This window comes from Serinus canaria, chromosome 3 (genome assembly GCF_022539315.1).
Source record: "Serinus canaria isolate serCan28SL12 chromosome 3, serCan2020, whole genome shotgun sequence".
Classification (NCBI taxonomy): Eukaryota; Metazoa; Chordata; class Aves; order Passeriformes; family Fringillidae; genus Serinus; species Serinus canaria.
The window spans coordinates 82358964-82374982 of record NC_066316.1 but is presented as its reverse complement, the minus strand read 5'-3'; the positions used below and the strand labels follow the sequence as shown (position 1 = coordinate 82374982).

Genomic DNA, 16019 nt, shown 5'->3' with positions numbered 1-16019 from the left:
CCGGGAGTGATTGCCCAGCCCCGGCGGCGAACCACGGGATCCTGTAGTTGCGGCCGCCTCCCTGCGCCTTTATAGGGCGCTTTGGGAAATCCAAACGTCCCCCCGAGCTCCTCCATACAAAATTTTAAATCTCCTTTCCTTGAAAAGTTTAATGCCTGCAGAGGGCGGGCTGCGCCTGTTCGTACGGACTCGCTGGACAGCCCCAGGGGCCGTCACTTCAGGCAAGGACGCCGAGCGAGGCAGCGCCTGGGTCCAGCACAGGGGAGAGGATCTGGCACCCCTGCGTGGATGTGGCATCCTTTTTACCCAGAAAACCCCAAAGTGCCCCATGTAGTACCTGCCCACTGCCTCAAGCTCCGTTAGTTGCTGGGATACAGAGTACTCTGCATGCGGGGGATTGGGGGAACAACCAACTTCAGCTTCGTGTTTCACGATGTATATTTACATAGAGTGAAGAAATGCCGGAATTGCATGAAATACAAACCTACTCGAGTCTCAGGAAAGAATGATTTGCCCTTCAAGAAACTACTCTGAGAAGCCAGTGTTTTTTCTGCATTGCAGATCTAGCCCCGTAATTGCATCTTCTCATAATTCAGCCATATGCTGAAATACAAAGCTGTCGGGAATGCTCTTTCCTGGCTTCGCTACAGTTGAAGTGCACTTAGTTTTTGGCATTACTATACTTTTGCACTGGTGCCAAACCTCATGATGAACAACGTGTGTCAAACACTACACTTCTCAATCTTCTGAGCTGTCCCAGAAAGAAACTAAAAATGCAATAATGAAGATTCATTTATAGGTATAGCCTTAGCTGTGCAAAATATTAAAAATAGCATTTAGAAAGCACAGTCATGGACAAATGCTTTAACAAAGGAGGAAACTGGATGCATTATTTAACAAATGGTTTTCAAGCATTTGAGCAGTGCTATCACAGAATAACACTTAAAAATACATTACTACCGCTGTAAGACAGATTTCCATTCATTCCTCTTGTGATCTTAAGAGTGCATACAATATTTTATTCTGATTTTCATCAGTTAAATACCAGTATCTCAATTGAAATACTGGTAAAAGGATCATAATTCACAGAGAAATTATTAATCCCGATTTCTGCTGTGTGGGCTACTTTCTGTTAAGTCTGAATCTAAATTTCAGGGATATTTTCTGTAAGAATACACTTTACAAAAGAAAGGCCATACTTAAGGATTGGCATGTGAGTTATCGACCAGTCAAAGCTACATAATAACTGCTCAGAGCAAGCATAGCTGGTCTCTTCAGTGTGGACTAATTCATGAAGAAATGAAAACTTGAGGGAATGAAAAATGGCAACTTGCTGCTTTAGGATGAAGATGTTTCATTAGAAACCAACACACTGCTTCTTCCTAACTGAATAGAGCAACTCTTGCATGTATTGCATTGTATAACAAAATTGTTTATCAAAACTCACTATTGAACTGTTCTGTTTAAGCCAGAAAGGAAGCAGGCCTGTTAACCTAGCTGTTTAGAAGCATTAGTCACAAAAAAAGTGTTCTACCTCTTCAGCCAGTAATACAAGGGTACATAAATCCTGCTAAAGAGATAACACATATAATTAGGCCTCAGAAGGTGATCCTAAAGACAGTATTTTCCTTTCTTCTAAGAATATCACAGTCCAGTCCTTCACATTTTTGTAATAGAACTAATAATGAGGTTATTAATTACATTCTTCCACCTCTAACACTAAGCATCTCACCATTTTATTTTACAAAATTTGGGCACAGTCCTCAGGTAAAATTCAATTTGCAGGTAACTGGTATTCCATTTGCTTAAGTTGTTTATTTTACATGATTTTTATCCAGGGTGTAGTGAGAAAGATTTCCACATACTTCCTTTTAATTTATGCTTTTTAAAAAACTTCTTGTGCTTCCTTAATATTTGACTTACACTTTTATTCCTCTTTATTGCATCCCTATGACAAAATGAGAGATAATCTTCCAACTTCAGGCTTTGCAGCAGCAGTTGATGTAACTCAGGTGGACAGTATCACTTCACTTTCAAGCACAGGCTAAAGATGTTCAGACTGGGAGGCTTATGAGGAGATAGTTTCTTACTTGAGACTCAGGTCATGTAAGGACCTGCTAATTCTTATCAGGCCATTTCGTAATGGTCTTCAGTCTTAATTGATACTGTCAAATAAGATTAGATTTCACATGTAGGCACAGAATGCAATATGGTGATCAAACATTCTGTGAGCTAGAAGGGAGGGAATTTTTACATGAAAATACTCCTGGTGCTCTGAGGAAAATTTAATACTAATCAAGTAAAATCCCAAACCTTTTCACAATTGGGCTTTCTGAAACTAAACCTCAGAGTCTATTTTTACACTGAGGTTTTTTTACACACCAGATAGCAGTCTCTTCCATAAACTGGTGACATTGCTAAGAAGTAAGCAAAAATAAAATTGACCTAGATTTTCATCATTTTTTCTTCTCCTTTAAAAGAGAGCATTCTGGCCAGGTTGTTCAATACAGACAAACCTTTTATATGTGTAACATTCTGGGGTATTGCAGAGGTTGCATGTTGAGTTATTGAATTTTTTAAAAAGCCCAAAAACCAACTTATCTAATACCAAGGGTAGATCACATTTTCAGGAAAGATCAGAAACCCTTGTCTTGTCACAGGAACTCTGAAGATCGGATTACTCTGTGTTTATGCAATGTTCTCTGTCTTCTTCAGAAGTTGCATTCCAATAAGTAACTTTTCATTTACTGTAGGTACCTGATTTAGTGCTTAGTGGAAAAAGATGACTTAAGTCTATCTTCTACGCAGTCTGTTCTTTTCCCACTGCAAGCAAGGCACGTGAGAGAAGGGTGCAGTCAATAACATTTCCTGTGAATCCAACCTAACCAGACATGCTCATTGCTCTGCTTGTAGATGTTACTTGACCTACACTCACATGGCCTTTCCTCCCTCAGAGATTTCTATTAAAAAAAGACAAGACTTGCATCCTTCAAGGTTTGATATTCATAATTAATCCTTGAAAGATTCCAAGGATCTCCATTGTTATCAACATGACATCCAGACAAATGGGCATGAGTGAAGGAAGAGTTTACAAATTTGACCAGTATTTTTAACTCTTACAAGCATTTTAAGCTCCATAGGCACACTGTCCCCTGTATTTACTGCTAAAGGCTCTCAGACAACCCACTTAATTGCAATTAAAACCAGACAGCAATTCTCATCCTGGTGGACTTCATTGATATTGAAGATACATTAGGAGCTACAGTGAGTAAAAAAAAAGGAAGGTATTGAAAAATATTACAAGGTGAAGACAGAAAAGTACTTCTTTTTTAATTTTAAGCACAGCCCAAAAAGCGGCCTTTCACACTTGGAAAAAATAGGAATTATGAATGAAGCAGAATATATTTGCATTTCAAGTGACAAACACAATCTTTAAAAATCAAAATATTTTAATAACCAGTAATTGTGAGACATCCCCTTGCTTATTTACTCTATCTTGGACTAGCAGCTACTCCACAGCTGAAAGCCAGTTTAACACGTTCTGCAAGTTTTCAAGGGTATATTACCCTTATTCTGTAACTCCAGCAACATGAATACAACACTGAAAATAAAATCTTGCAAGGTACTATTTGAAAGCCCTGTTCTGCCAGGCTGTACTATGCAAATAAATTATTATATGTAGTTACAGAAAGCAAGCACATTGGAAATGCTGCCTCATTCCACAGTTTATCCAGACTTACACATTTAAACTCTAAGGCTACACAAGTAATTAAGTAAAACCAGTCATGTGATTATGTGATAAATAAATAGTTTTGTTTAAAGTTGCCTGTAGATTAAGATATTGGACCATGCATTTTTGTAGTAAATATGCAATCCCAGAAATACAACTAATTTAAATCTGCATTTACACTTAATGTTGCCTTTTCATCCAAATAAAAATAAATATATGTTCAAGAACAAAACCAAATCTCTTATTAAATGGTTTGCAGAATTTATTAGGTCTCTTTTAATATACTCCATACTTTATCAAGCTAGTTGCATATAAAGTGATCTCCACCATATACATTAGAGTTTCTGTGCATCATCTAAAAAAAAGTCAAAAAGTAATATTTTACAGGTTGCAGTTAACTTTTAATTAACCTAAAGGTGAATCCTTCTGTAATTTAAGACACTAACCTGCACATTGCCCCTAACTGCAATATTTAAATTATGCTTCACAGCAAGCTAAACCTGCATTTCAGGGAAAAATGTCACTGTCATCTCAACTTCTGAACTTCTATAGTTTACTTCCTAAACACCACAAAAAATTAACGTGGTGTTCACTCCAAAGAAGGAAAAAGTATATAATTCCCTTAAAACAAAGCCTGCTCAGAATACATATGCTTTAAAAAAATTAGGAAACTCCTTGAGTAAAAGGAATTCACCCCATTAAAGGAATTCACCCCAATGTACAAATGGAAAAAAAACCTTTTAAGTTCTTCTTGATTAATGCTAGGTGCTGCTCATAAAAAGCAAAACCAGCAAAAAGTGAACTAGGATTGGATATGACTTAAAGCAAGAAAATTAGAAAAAGATTATATCTGCAACAAGCATGTCCCAATTTAGAACAATCTTTAAAAGGGTCTCACACAGATAATTAACAAATAGGTTTTCTGGTATTTTCATGTGATGCTCATTTACTGGCCAGGCACATATATTGTAAATATACAAAGAATCCAGAGTGCTGAAGTTTACGGAGCACTTAAAGGATTTAATATAATAGAGGTGGGTAGGACACAGGAAAAATATTTAACAACTTGTATAAATATATTAAAATCTCAGCAAGAAACGTAGGAGCCCATGCACACAAGACAGTAAATCGAAGAAAACATTTAAGACTTGACTTCTTCCAACAGCACTGACAACTGAATTCTGGAAAGTCAACAATTTACAGTATCGTATAACCATCTTTCTCCACACAATCTAAATGTACTGAATCATACCGACATTACATAGCACGTGAACAAGCAGCAGATGCATCAAGGGAACAGGAGCTATATGCATCATGTGGCCTGCCCAGTTAGAGGCAAACATCAGAAAAACTGTTTCTGACATAGGCAGAGATACAATCAATAGAGCTAATTGTATACCCGTCATTTTCAAGAGTTAATCCACAGTATGGGAAAGGGGAGCTTTAGGTTAAAATTATGCACCCAGTCTCAGAAATGACAGAAGCAGAGATTTGTCTTTCAAATACTGGGTCCATTCTGGACTGGCCTTGATGCACATGCAGTACATTTGTTTTCAGAATGCAAGATTAATTGGGAATGTCTGCACTGGTGTTTCGATTGCCATATTTGTGATGAATGAATAGCAATACCACTCCTAAGAAAAAGCATATGGACCCAACAGTGATGTAAGCAATTCCCAGGAAGGGATTTTTGCCTCCCATCCATGAGATGGTGCTTAGGATCATCCTTTTTCGTCCATCAAAACTGTGTACAGGATAATCTGAAAAAACATTTAGGAAAACGAAAAAGAAGCAAGTTTCTAAACCCAGCTTGAAGTGGGCACATAAAAATTTTGGGTCATTTCAATCAGGTTCCAAATACTAACTGCTGCCTCTGGAACTGGAATTGCAAATATGAAACATTCAGCTATTCTTTTTGGATAAAACTAATCTGGGCATTGTCAGCTACTTCAAAACAAAAGCCATGTTAGGAGACATTAACCCTGAAGAAGAGTAAAATGCATGATTTTGTGTGTTTATGAAAGTAGCTTCAATAAAGTGAGGGAAAATATAAATTTTAGTCCTTATGTCTATTTTACTAAAAAATTTTTCTTTACATTCTGTTTTACATGTACTCCCCACAGTTTTACAGCAAAGGAGAACACTGCAGTGGCTATATAAAAAGTATCATTAAGTGCTTTTGAATTTTAAGAATTCAATACCTATGACAACCCTCCTTCTCTAGTCGCCTGCATTTCTACCTAATATTTAGTCTCCTCAACAAAGAATGACAGACCTTCATCTGATCCACAGCTCTGTCATTTTTGTGACCTTCAGAGTCAGTCTGCCTTTCATCACATAATGTCATTTGACATTGAAGTTACAGTTCTTAATTCCTTTGCTACCAGCTACCTCTGGACTTTCATCTTTTCCTATGCTTTTCTCAATTCCTTCCCAGCACCCAACCAATCTGATTTCCCTGTCTCTATGAAGCTATTAATGCTATAAAACTAGCCCAGAAGTAAAAGATGTAACAGTCTATCTGGGTCTCAGAGCCACTTTTCAACCACAGCTCAATACCATCTCTTTTTAGAGATGGTAAGAAAAAAGGCTAGCTCCATCTGATAACTTGCAGATATATATTTGCATAATCCAGGCTAAGGCCTGCTTTCAAAGGATACTGTATGCAATATCCAAAGAATATTTTCCAGCCTGCAAGGTAGGCTGAAAGTTGTTCTTCCTTTCGATGAGACGATAGAGCTTGCGAAACGTTGGCAGAGCAGCTGTGCGCATCCACACGATGAAGTCCTCATTGATAAAGCCATTGTTGTCAGGCTCTGAGTCCAGCATATACACTGGCTTGGGCCAGTTCACAGGTTTTGTTGTGCCTAGGATTAAACAAAAATAATAAAGTATTTCAAATCCAGGACCGAGTAACACACTGGCTCATCAAAATCCATTCTAATGTCACAAAAAACCACATTCACTCCCTAAACAGTAAAGAGGCTGACTCACTACTATTGCAACACACTGGGCTGTTTAAGAACTTTTTATTTTGCAGTTTAAATAGTTTGAATTCTATAAATAAATAATTCATAACAGCACTGTTCATTTGTTTAAACAATTCATGCAGGTGGAAAGTCATGTCTCAAAGCACTGCTTGGTGGGTAATTCTCCATTATTATGATAGGTCTTCTGCTCACTTGGTAGAATTTGAGAACCATGAACATGTAATTTTGTAAACATAATTTCAGATTATGTCCAAATGCTTTTGCTACTGTTATTGGAAATAAAATTCCCCGTTGTATTAAGGTAAGGTAAGGTATCTGCTTTTCCAAGGGTAGCCATCACACTGACAACACGTAATTTGGCTATGACTAAGCAAGAAACTCACATCAGGTTAAGCCTGAAGTTATTATATACCTTGCATAAACACACATGCTCTTAGAGCCCTAAGAAGGGGCTTTTTCAGACATAGTAACCAAAGAAAACTTTTATTTGCCAAACTGTGTATAATCTAAAAAATGAGACACATCAGTCACTTCTAATAACAAAACAATAATCAGTTTTTTTAGATAACAGCACAACCTAGCCATAGAAACATTTAAATGAAAACTCCATATAAAGAGTTTCACTTAACACCTGCAGGATTTCTTGGTAAGTTAAATCCAAACATGATAGAACATGTACCGGTCTTGACTGGAATAAAATTAAATTTCTTTACAGTGGCTGGTATGGGACAATGTTTTGGATTTGTGCTGGACACACTGTTGATAGAGAGCAATGTTTCTGTTATTGCTACGCATATTTGCCAGCATCAAGGCCTCTTCTGCTCCTCACCTCACCCCACCTGTGAGGAGACAGGAGAGGTGTCCAGGAGAGATTGGGAGGGAACACGGGATAGCTGATCCAGCTGACCAAAGAGATATCCCATACCATAGAAAAGGGCAGGTAGAGGTAGGCAGGGCCTACTTTAGCTCAGGGACTCAGCAGTGAGCAATTATTTTCTTTTGTATTACCTGTTTTTCTTGGGTTTTATTTTCCCCTCTCCTTGCTGTATTTTTAATTTAGTTGTTTGTTTTTAATCACTGAATAGTCTTTATCTCAACCTATGTGCCTTCTCACTTTCAGCCTTCCAATTCTTCCTTCTACTGAGCAAGGGCACAGTTAGTGAGACACTGTGTGATGCTTAGTTGCCAAGTGGGGTTAAACCCCAGCAGTGTACATTACACATATTTTAGTATTCAGGGTAGAAAAAAAAAATCAGAAATTAAAACCAACCAAATTAATGATTGCAGTAAAGGTAAAAACCAAACATGTTTATCAGAAACTTGCAGCTTTTATTATTTAAAGACAACCTTTCAAATAGCAGAGTAGTCCATAGCTTGGATTTCTTCAGAGAACATTTATTTAGCACATTCTGTAAAACATCAGTGAGGCAAAACTCTGAAATCAAAACTGAAATTAAAAGGTGTTTGAAGCATTTTGCCGTTCTTAGAATTTCACATCTTTTCTTTTTTTACCTTGGAAAAGCGCAGTTAAGTTGTTTCCATCTCCTGTAGGATTCCTGAACTTTACATTTTTATCTGTCCACCATGCAATGCCTTTTTTGATCAAAGTAATCGGAGTCCTTGTGTCATTATCGATGCGGTATAACTCCAGTGTATCTAAAGACAAAATCAAATTAGAAGACCAGCGGCAGAAACATTCATTAGATAGATGATCATGATAAGCACTGAAACAATTACCTCCAGGAGAAAACAAAACAAAAATAACTGGGCAAGGCATTTACTATCTGACAAAACAACAAACTGTTCTGTAAGAATCATTGTATATGAGATAGCAGTTTATTATCCATATATGATATCTATGTTTCTATATCACATCACCGTTTCTCACAACAGTTATTTCCATCCTTTATGTGCTATGAGACTAAACTAATTCTCCTAGCAATTTTTAAACAAGTACAGGATATTTATTTTATTCTGAACAATGAAAATGTGTTAATTCAAAACAAAAAAAGCCCACGGTATCTTTATCCAGAATTATGTGCAACATAACAGAAAACATACACTAGATCTCAGACCCATATAAATGGTAACTTAAAATTGTGACCATACCATTAAACATACTGTTGGCAATAGCTCCACAAGGAGCAATGGGTTTGTCCTCGTTTGTGCGGTAAGGCTCACATTCCTTACTTGGATTCTGATAGTTAGAAAAAAAAAAAAGATAAATGAGTCTGTTCTAGTTTACACAACTAACTTGCTTTTTACTACATGATCAATAAAATTATAATACTTTACAGTTATTTTCAGTAAACAAAATATCAATTCCGTACGGTTGCTTACTGTTATGCAAAAACTCTAGTACCTCATTATCATGAAACTAAATAATTTATGTGATGATTTATGCAATAGACAGAAATTAGCTGCTCATTCACATCCAAGCATGAATACCTACAAGTAGTGAACTGTTGTCTCCATTTAGCTGGCTGTCATCTCGAGATTTCACGTAACGACGGTGGTTTTGATAGAAGTTGGAAAGTCCATAATACATGAATACATTGCTCTACAAAAAGCAAGATGGGGAAAGAAGGATTTCATTCACACAAACCTGTAATTTTAAGTTCTTAAACTCTTAGGTTTATAGCAACATTCATAAAGCAAGAACCTCAAGCCTCAAACTTCATACTGAGTATACACAGAAGTACTGTCCTAACAAGGCTGAAGTCAAACAATATAAACATGCCACCAGCTATCAGAATGATATTCACCAGCACCAATCCCACTACCTGTCTTGTCCAATGTAGAACCCATAAGCTTCATTTGCCTCCAATCTACCAGAAAGCACTTATCTGGTATTTCCAATTCCTGTTAGACTGAGATTTTTTTGTATCACGCAGGAACAGCTCAATCTACTCTCTAGCTATGTGACATATAGGGTAACTCTGAATGAGTAAAACACAAGCATTCCTCTTAATGTTTTACATTCCCAGACAAGCAGAGGCATTAAGAAATATCTCATCCCTCCTGATGAAAAAGGGAACACAAAAATCAGATCCAAGTTCAAAGGAAAACTAAAACTAATCCTCTAAAACAGAAAAAAATACTTAAGTCACAAAACTTTCATTTTCAATATGAAATAGACCATATAAACTGTTCTGACTTCATCCTGCATACAGGGCAGCCTACCTCAAATGCATGTTCCAGTGTGAAATTGATGGTGCATGTACAAGGGGGTGTGCTGTCCCAGGACACATTTAAGCATTTGTTGCAGGGACTAGAAGGTTCTGTTCCTGTATAGTCAATCTGTAACAGAAAGAGCAGTCATTAATTTACAATGGGAGAGTAAAGAAAAATAATTAAGCAAGAGAGTTGTTGTGGCATTTATTTTGCAGTCATATTATATCTCAACACCAAGAGCACATTCAGGCCTATCTGATAATCTCAAGAAGTCTTTTCCAACCTTAACCATTCTGTGAATGAGTTTTAGATTCTCACTATATGCTTGATTTCAGATGCAAACAAATTGAACACTGAGGTTAAATTACTCCTGGAGCAAAACCAAACAAAACCAACAAGCCCCCCAACACAGACCCAACCCTGCCCCAAACCAACCAACCAACCAACCAACCAAAAAAACCCCCACCAAAACAAAACTAGCAGACACTTCACACAATGTGATGTTTCCAAACACACACACGCTATTAAAAGCAGACTGCAGTTTTTACATGCTTTCCAGAGAGATTAGGCTTTTAAAAGTCTAGCTATTTAATGAAACAAGATATGCATTAGAAAAACTTGCTTTGTTGGCCATTTTTAGCCATCTAATTAGATGAAAAAATTTAAAAATCACTTAATGCCCAAAAATTGTCCTGAAACAGGAAACATTATTACACCATTATTGTTTTGTCAGGAATGGTAAAATAATCAGTATATGGACAAGAAAGATGATCAGTATTAATATGGCTTATAATGTTCTGTCGTGAATATTGTAGACCATAAAAAGCATTTATTAAAAATCTGTATATTTAGCCTTAAGCCCACCCTACAGTCCAAGCCAACTCAGGTAGCTTTACCACATCAACTCTCTCTCACATGTAGCTCTAGCAAGTGTGGCAGGAGAAAGCTTATGTCTGCCTATAAAAGATGTATTTCTACACCTAACATGAATTACCTATTTCAGAATTTAGACTCAGATGGGTGAAATATATACTTCACTGCAAAAAAACTGTGCAGCAGCAGTAGCATTTAAACTAGAACATCTATACAGTTATACTAAAGGCTGCTGCAAGTGGTTTGTCCTGATTTATGTTTGCAGTGAAAGGCACAACTAAGAACTAGTGATTTATGACTGGTCCTAATACCCATATTAAGGTTAGCTAAAACAAACACACAATGTGTTCAGGAAAGAACTGAAGCCTATTTTCCTCAGCATCTTCTTCAGGGTCTCTCTTCCTGTGACTTCTTCAGTATCTATTAAGCTGCAACCAGCTCCACCAACAAAGCACTTTTATTGATTGGCATTTGCTCTGCTGCCAGATTTCTGACAGACAAAACCTACACGCTAATGAGCCTAGCTGAAACTAGACAGCTTCAGAAGCTATTACCTGGCAGAGAGAGGGAGATTGAGAGAGGATCACGATCTTTACTGCTCAGCTGAACACGATATTAAGTTTATGCTGATCTAGAAATAGCACTGCTGCAGCAGCCATGACCAGCTTTGTTTAGCTACAGCAGACAGACCCCACTGCTGCTCTCAATGAACAATGCATCTCATTTGTTGAAGGCTAACTCAGGGGTGGGTGTGTTCTGCTAAAGTAAGCTGAAGCAAGCATTTCCTTTAGAAAGAACTTGCCAGTGTGAGAAGTTGTTTCAGGTCAAGAGCGCACGCTAAAGACTAAGATTGCAAAAGACCTAAAGAAGTCACTTTTAAAAACGTAATGAACTAAATTCTGTGGGGCATGAAATGGATGTATATTGAAGCAGCACTATGCCTTGATGCACTGTTATCAGCTTCCATGCGATCAAAGAGCTTTCCTGTACAGTAAGTGCCAATACCAGCGTATTTTTCTGCATCCACATTTACAGATTACATTCAAGAGAGCTTATTTAAAAGGATGAATGCATACATCTTCACCTCTTGACAAACACTTTGCACTGTGAGAGCTAAGGACTGACTATGGAGTCCACGGCAAGAACCTGCCAGACCCCACTGTTCTGTCCCGTGGAATCAGCCAACACTCTGACAACCAGACACAGTGAGCCCTTCCAAAAAACTCAAGATTTAAGGACATTGGGTATATCCAAGTTATTCCACACCAATGGCCTTTCAGGCTGTTGATGTCTGTCAGCTGACATACACCTATAGAAAGAACATAATTACAGCATACACATATTCTCCAAACTATTTGTGATTTTGCAGACTTCATACTTTGTCCTACTCTGCTTAACCATTTCTTGTATAAAAGGCAATCCATAAATCTGGTCCTCTTTGCAGGTTTTACTAATTTTTGTATCAATCCTGATATGGGGCTACAGGAACTGCACATATGGCTGAAGATGCAGGCAACAGTAATGTACTTACTTTCAGTTATCCATTCCTAGCCATGCCTTAAGTCAATCTGGCTTTTTATCTACCATTATGCATTTCACAGCAGCAGTCACAGCACAAAGATCTCTTTCCTACACATTTAATACTTTTTATATTCCTCACATTTAGTCATATATTAATATGCTCTGTCAATGCTTTATTCACTATGTATATATTTTTTTAAAAACCCACACCAAAGGGAAAAAAAAAAACCACCTCCAAGAAATGAGCTATTTTAATGACAGACTCAAGATAAATGACTGATTATGCCCTTTTGAAACCATGAAAAAATGCTAGAGAAAACACACAAAAAAAACCCCCAATAGTTCTAGTACACTTAAACTGTTGGAAATCTTCCATATTTGAATTCAAGACATCTTATAAAGGAAATCAATGGAAGAGGCGCATTTTGCTGCTCAGTCCTTGCACCTGTAGAAGAACAGCACAGTTCACAGAGATACTAATGCCTACCATACCTTGTTTCAGGAAAGAGTGACTTGAACCTAAAAATGTATTCAGGGTCACAAATTACACATCCTATTCAATTCCAATACACTAAGTTTACAGGCACACACCCACAGATCTGAGAGGTATGCTGTTGCATAGGAGGTAGGTGTAAATCACCACCTGTGCTTCCTCCCCCGATTACATTTCTAAAAAAGCTTAGTCACTGCATGTAGCTTCTGGATGTCTTGTCTCCCACAGTTAAACTTCCAGCTGTTTGTGAATAACTTTTGGAGGTTATAACAAAAGCCAGCATTCTAAGCAGGGATGTATGTAATCTAAGCATGTACGTGAAAGCAGTGTCTTGAACTGCACTCCTCAGTGGTGTTTAGAGCCCAGATGTTGGTCTTAATTGGTAAAATGCTTTATCTGTGTTTTGCAGCTGCAACTATAAAGCCTTTTTTGATTTAAACTTTGGTTTTTTTTGAAATTCAGCTGCTTTTAGGATAATCTCACTTGCAGAGTGTCACTTCATAAAACAAGTATGAGGATCAGGCAACAGAACACAAGATTCCCCCTTCTGACTTAGCACAGACTCCAAAGTACCTCCTGTCCTCACAAAAGCCTAACAATCATATTTTTGAGAATTTCAAAAGGTGAAAGAGTAAATCCATACAGTAAAACAAACAAATGAAACTCTTTTCAGTCTTGAGTATCTTAAAAATGGAGAGGATTGAAGGCTTGTGCCTGCCAGCTGGTCATACAAATGGTTACTGCTGCAACCTGACTGTGTAGCGGAGCACTGGTTGCGCACCCAGATCACCTACAACTTGTGCCAAATGTTAGGTGGGAACAGCTGGTTTTTGGGTTCTACTGGACTGTACCAGGAGCACCTGACTGCTACTTAAGCAACAACAGTATACAAAACTCCTGTGTATGCATACAGCAGCAATATAGGCACAGGAAGTCACATACGTTTTTGGGCTCATGAAACTGATGCATTTCTTGTTCCCATAGATCAATACAGATTCAGTTATAATGGGAAAAGGACATATTTCTCCAATTATAATGATCTAAAACTTTGTACTGCTTTACTATAGAAATGGCTATTTTAAATGCAGTTGTCAACAAAAATCAGAGTTAGCAAGGATATTTTTATACTTCTCTCCATGGAGTCTTGAAAATGTGCAATTGTATTTACTTTAAATATGCTACAACACGACAATTTAAAAATCTTTGTGCCCGTGACAAGTTGGCCACGTTCTCTGAAGCACCTGTGCCAATTTTCAGATGTTCAGCCTAACCCCAGCACTTGTTATAAGAAGCAACTATTTTCTAAAAAATATGCTTACATACAAATTAGGATGCTGTAAAATACACTTCAGCTTTTGGGTTTTTCCCTTCTGCTTTTCTCCTTAACTGTAACTGTAGATCTTAACATAAAAGGGGGTAGAATTGGTTTCATTATAACCTTATTTGCATTTTACGAGAAATATGGAAATACCATTCATTCCCTACCTCATGATTTCTTTAGCTAATTTGGCTTCAGTAACAACTTGCCACCAGCCAAGCTACTACCTTAAACACGACTTATTTGAAAGTGACAACTTAGTCCAGTAGCTGGAGTGATTTGATCCACAAAAATTCATACTCTCCAATAATAAAACAAAACAAACAACCACACTTCCCTACAATCAATCTCAGTCATATTAGCTCACTGAAACTAATAATAGCTATCAATTGCTTCTCAAGGCTGTCCACCCCCAAGCCCTGCGCCTCATTTCCTTTCAACACAAACTGGTTCTGTTATCAAATGGATCGATCTGTGATATACAGTTCAGTTTTGAGCTAATGCTCAAAACTTTTCACAGCAGTAGCACGGCTGTTTATCAGATGTAAATCTGATAAAACTGTAAATATGATAAACTCCGACTCCAGTTTTGGAAGGGTTAATTAGAAAAAGCCATACTCTTTGATCCTGGTTTCCAAGCTTACTCTGGACACCCTGGTCTCCCATACAGCACCTGCAACATTAAATCATCTGTGCAGGTAAGAATAACAGCAATACATTCACCACCATCAGAGCTTTGTCCTGAAAATAAAATTACTTTGGAACATTTGGAGATAAATAATGGACTGCCATAGGCTATCCCACGGATGATGCGCTTACTGTCCGTAGTGCTGAGGAAAACAACGAGCACTGGGCTGTGTCGATTAAAGGCAGGAAGTAACTTCCCTGGAAGTTCCCTCGGGAGCACTGACAGAACTCACGGAAGAGCTACAGCCTATGCGGAGACTACTGTCAGCGCTGTGCCTGCTCAGGATAATTAATGGACACTTTGCTGACGAGCATAAACATTAGGTCAGATCGGAACCACCCGGGTGCAGCGTCCGCTCCGCACAGAACCCGCCTGGGTCCCGCCGCGTCCCGGCAGGCCGGGAAGGGACCGGCTTTCCCCGGAGCCGCAGGCAGCCTCCCGGCAGGCGATTCCCGCTCGCCCTGCCCGGCCCGGCCTCCCCGAGCAGCCCCAGGCTCCCAAAGCTCCGGCCGGGCACACCCGCCCCGCGCACCTCGTACTCGCGGATGTTGTTGGAAGTGACGAAGATGCCGATGCCGATGGGAATGAAGATGAGGCCGATGATGAAGAAGGCCGGCAGCACCGTGCCCGCCGTCAGGATGGGCTGCCAAGCCGGCAGCCGCTGCTGCTTGAACGCAGTGTTGTCGGGCTTGCGGGTCTTCACGGCGCCCCCGCCGCCGCTGCCCACCGCGCCGCCGCCCGGCACGCCGACGCCGCCCGAGGGGTGCCCGTCCGCCTCCTCCTTGGCGCTGTAGTTCACCGCCATGGCGCCGCCGCCGCCGCCACCGCGCGACACGTGACCGGGGGCACCGCGCCTGCGCACTCGGCCGCGGTAGCTGCGGGAAGGGGCACGGCGGGCGCGCGGGCCGTGACGCGCCGCGGCCGCGCCCCTGCCCGGATCAGGGAGTCACGGAATCGTCAAGGTTGGCCGAGACCCGCGAGATCATTGCGGGTCCGATTATCCATACGGCACTGCCACTGTGACCCCTAAACCACTAAACCACGTCACCCAGTGCCAGATCCAGTCACCTCTTGAACACGTCCAGGGATGGTTCTTTCCTTCCTACCAGCTTCCTGGGCAACCTGTTGCAATATCTGACCACCCTAATAGCGATTTTTTTTTCTAATATCTAATTTGAATCTCCCCTGTCTCAGCTAAGGCCATTTCCTGTTGTCCTCACTGCAGGCACGGC

At 39.3% G+C, this 16019-nt stretch overlaps 1 protein-coding gene across 1 annotated transcript; it reads right to left on the bottom strand.

The window, feature by feature from the left end:
- Nucleotides 1–3305: 3305 nt before the first annotated feature.
- TMEM30A (transmembrane protein 30A) lies at nt 3306–15619 on the bottom strand. Its single transcript, XM_009094213.4, has 7 exons — nt 15320–15619; nt 9904–10020; nt 9173–9280; nt 8830–8917; nt 8233–8376; nt 6391–6597; nt 3306–5490 (listed from the first exon to the last, which is right to left on the bottom strand). Exons 1-7 carry the CDS (start codon nt 15590–15592, stop codon nt 5297–5299), a joined length of 1131 nt encoding a protein of 376 aa, XP_009092461.2. The 5' UTR covers nt 15593–15619; the 3' UTR covers nt 3306–5296.
- Between the last annotated feature and the right edge of the window lie 400 nt (nt 15620–16019).

Excerpts from the sequence above, each read along its gene's own strand:
- TMEM30A (XM_009094213.4), bottom strand. The coding sequence starts at position 15,592 with ATGGCGGTGAACTACAGCGCCAAGGAGGAGGCGGACGGGCACCCCTCG. Across the intron at positions 9,281-9,903 it reads CACTGGAACATGCATTTGAG|AGCAATGTATTCATGTATTA; the intron begins GTAGGCTGCCCT and ends TGCTTTTTGTAG. Across the intron at positions 5,491-6,390 it reads TTCTTTGGATATTGCATACA|ATTATCCTGTACACAGTTTT; the intron begins GTATCCTTTGAA and ends ATGTTTTTTCAG.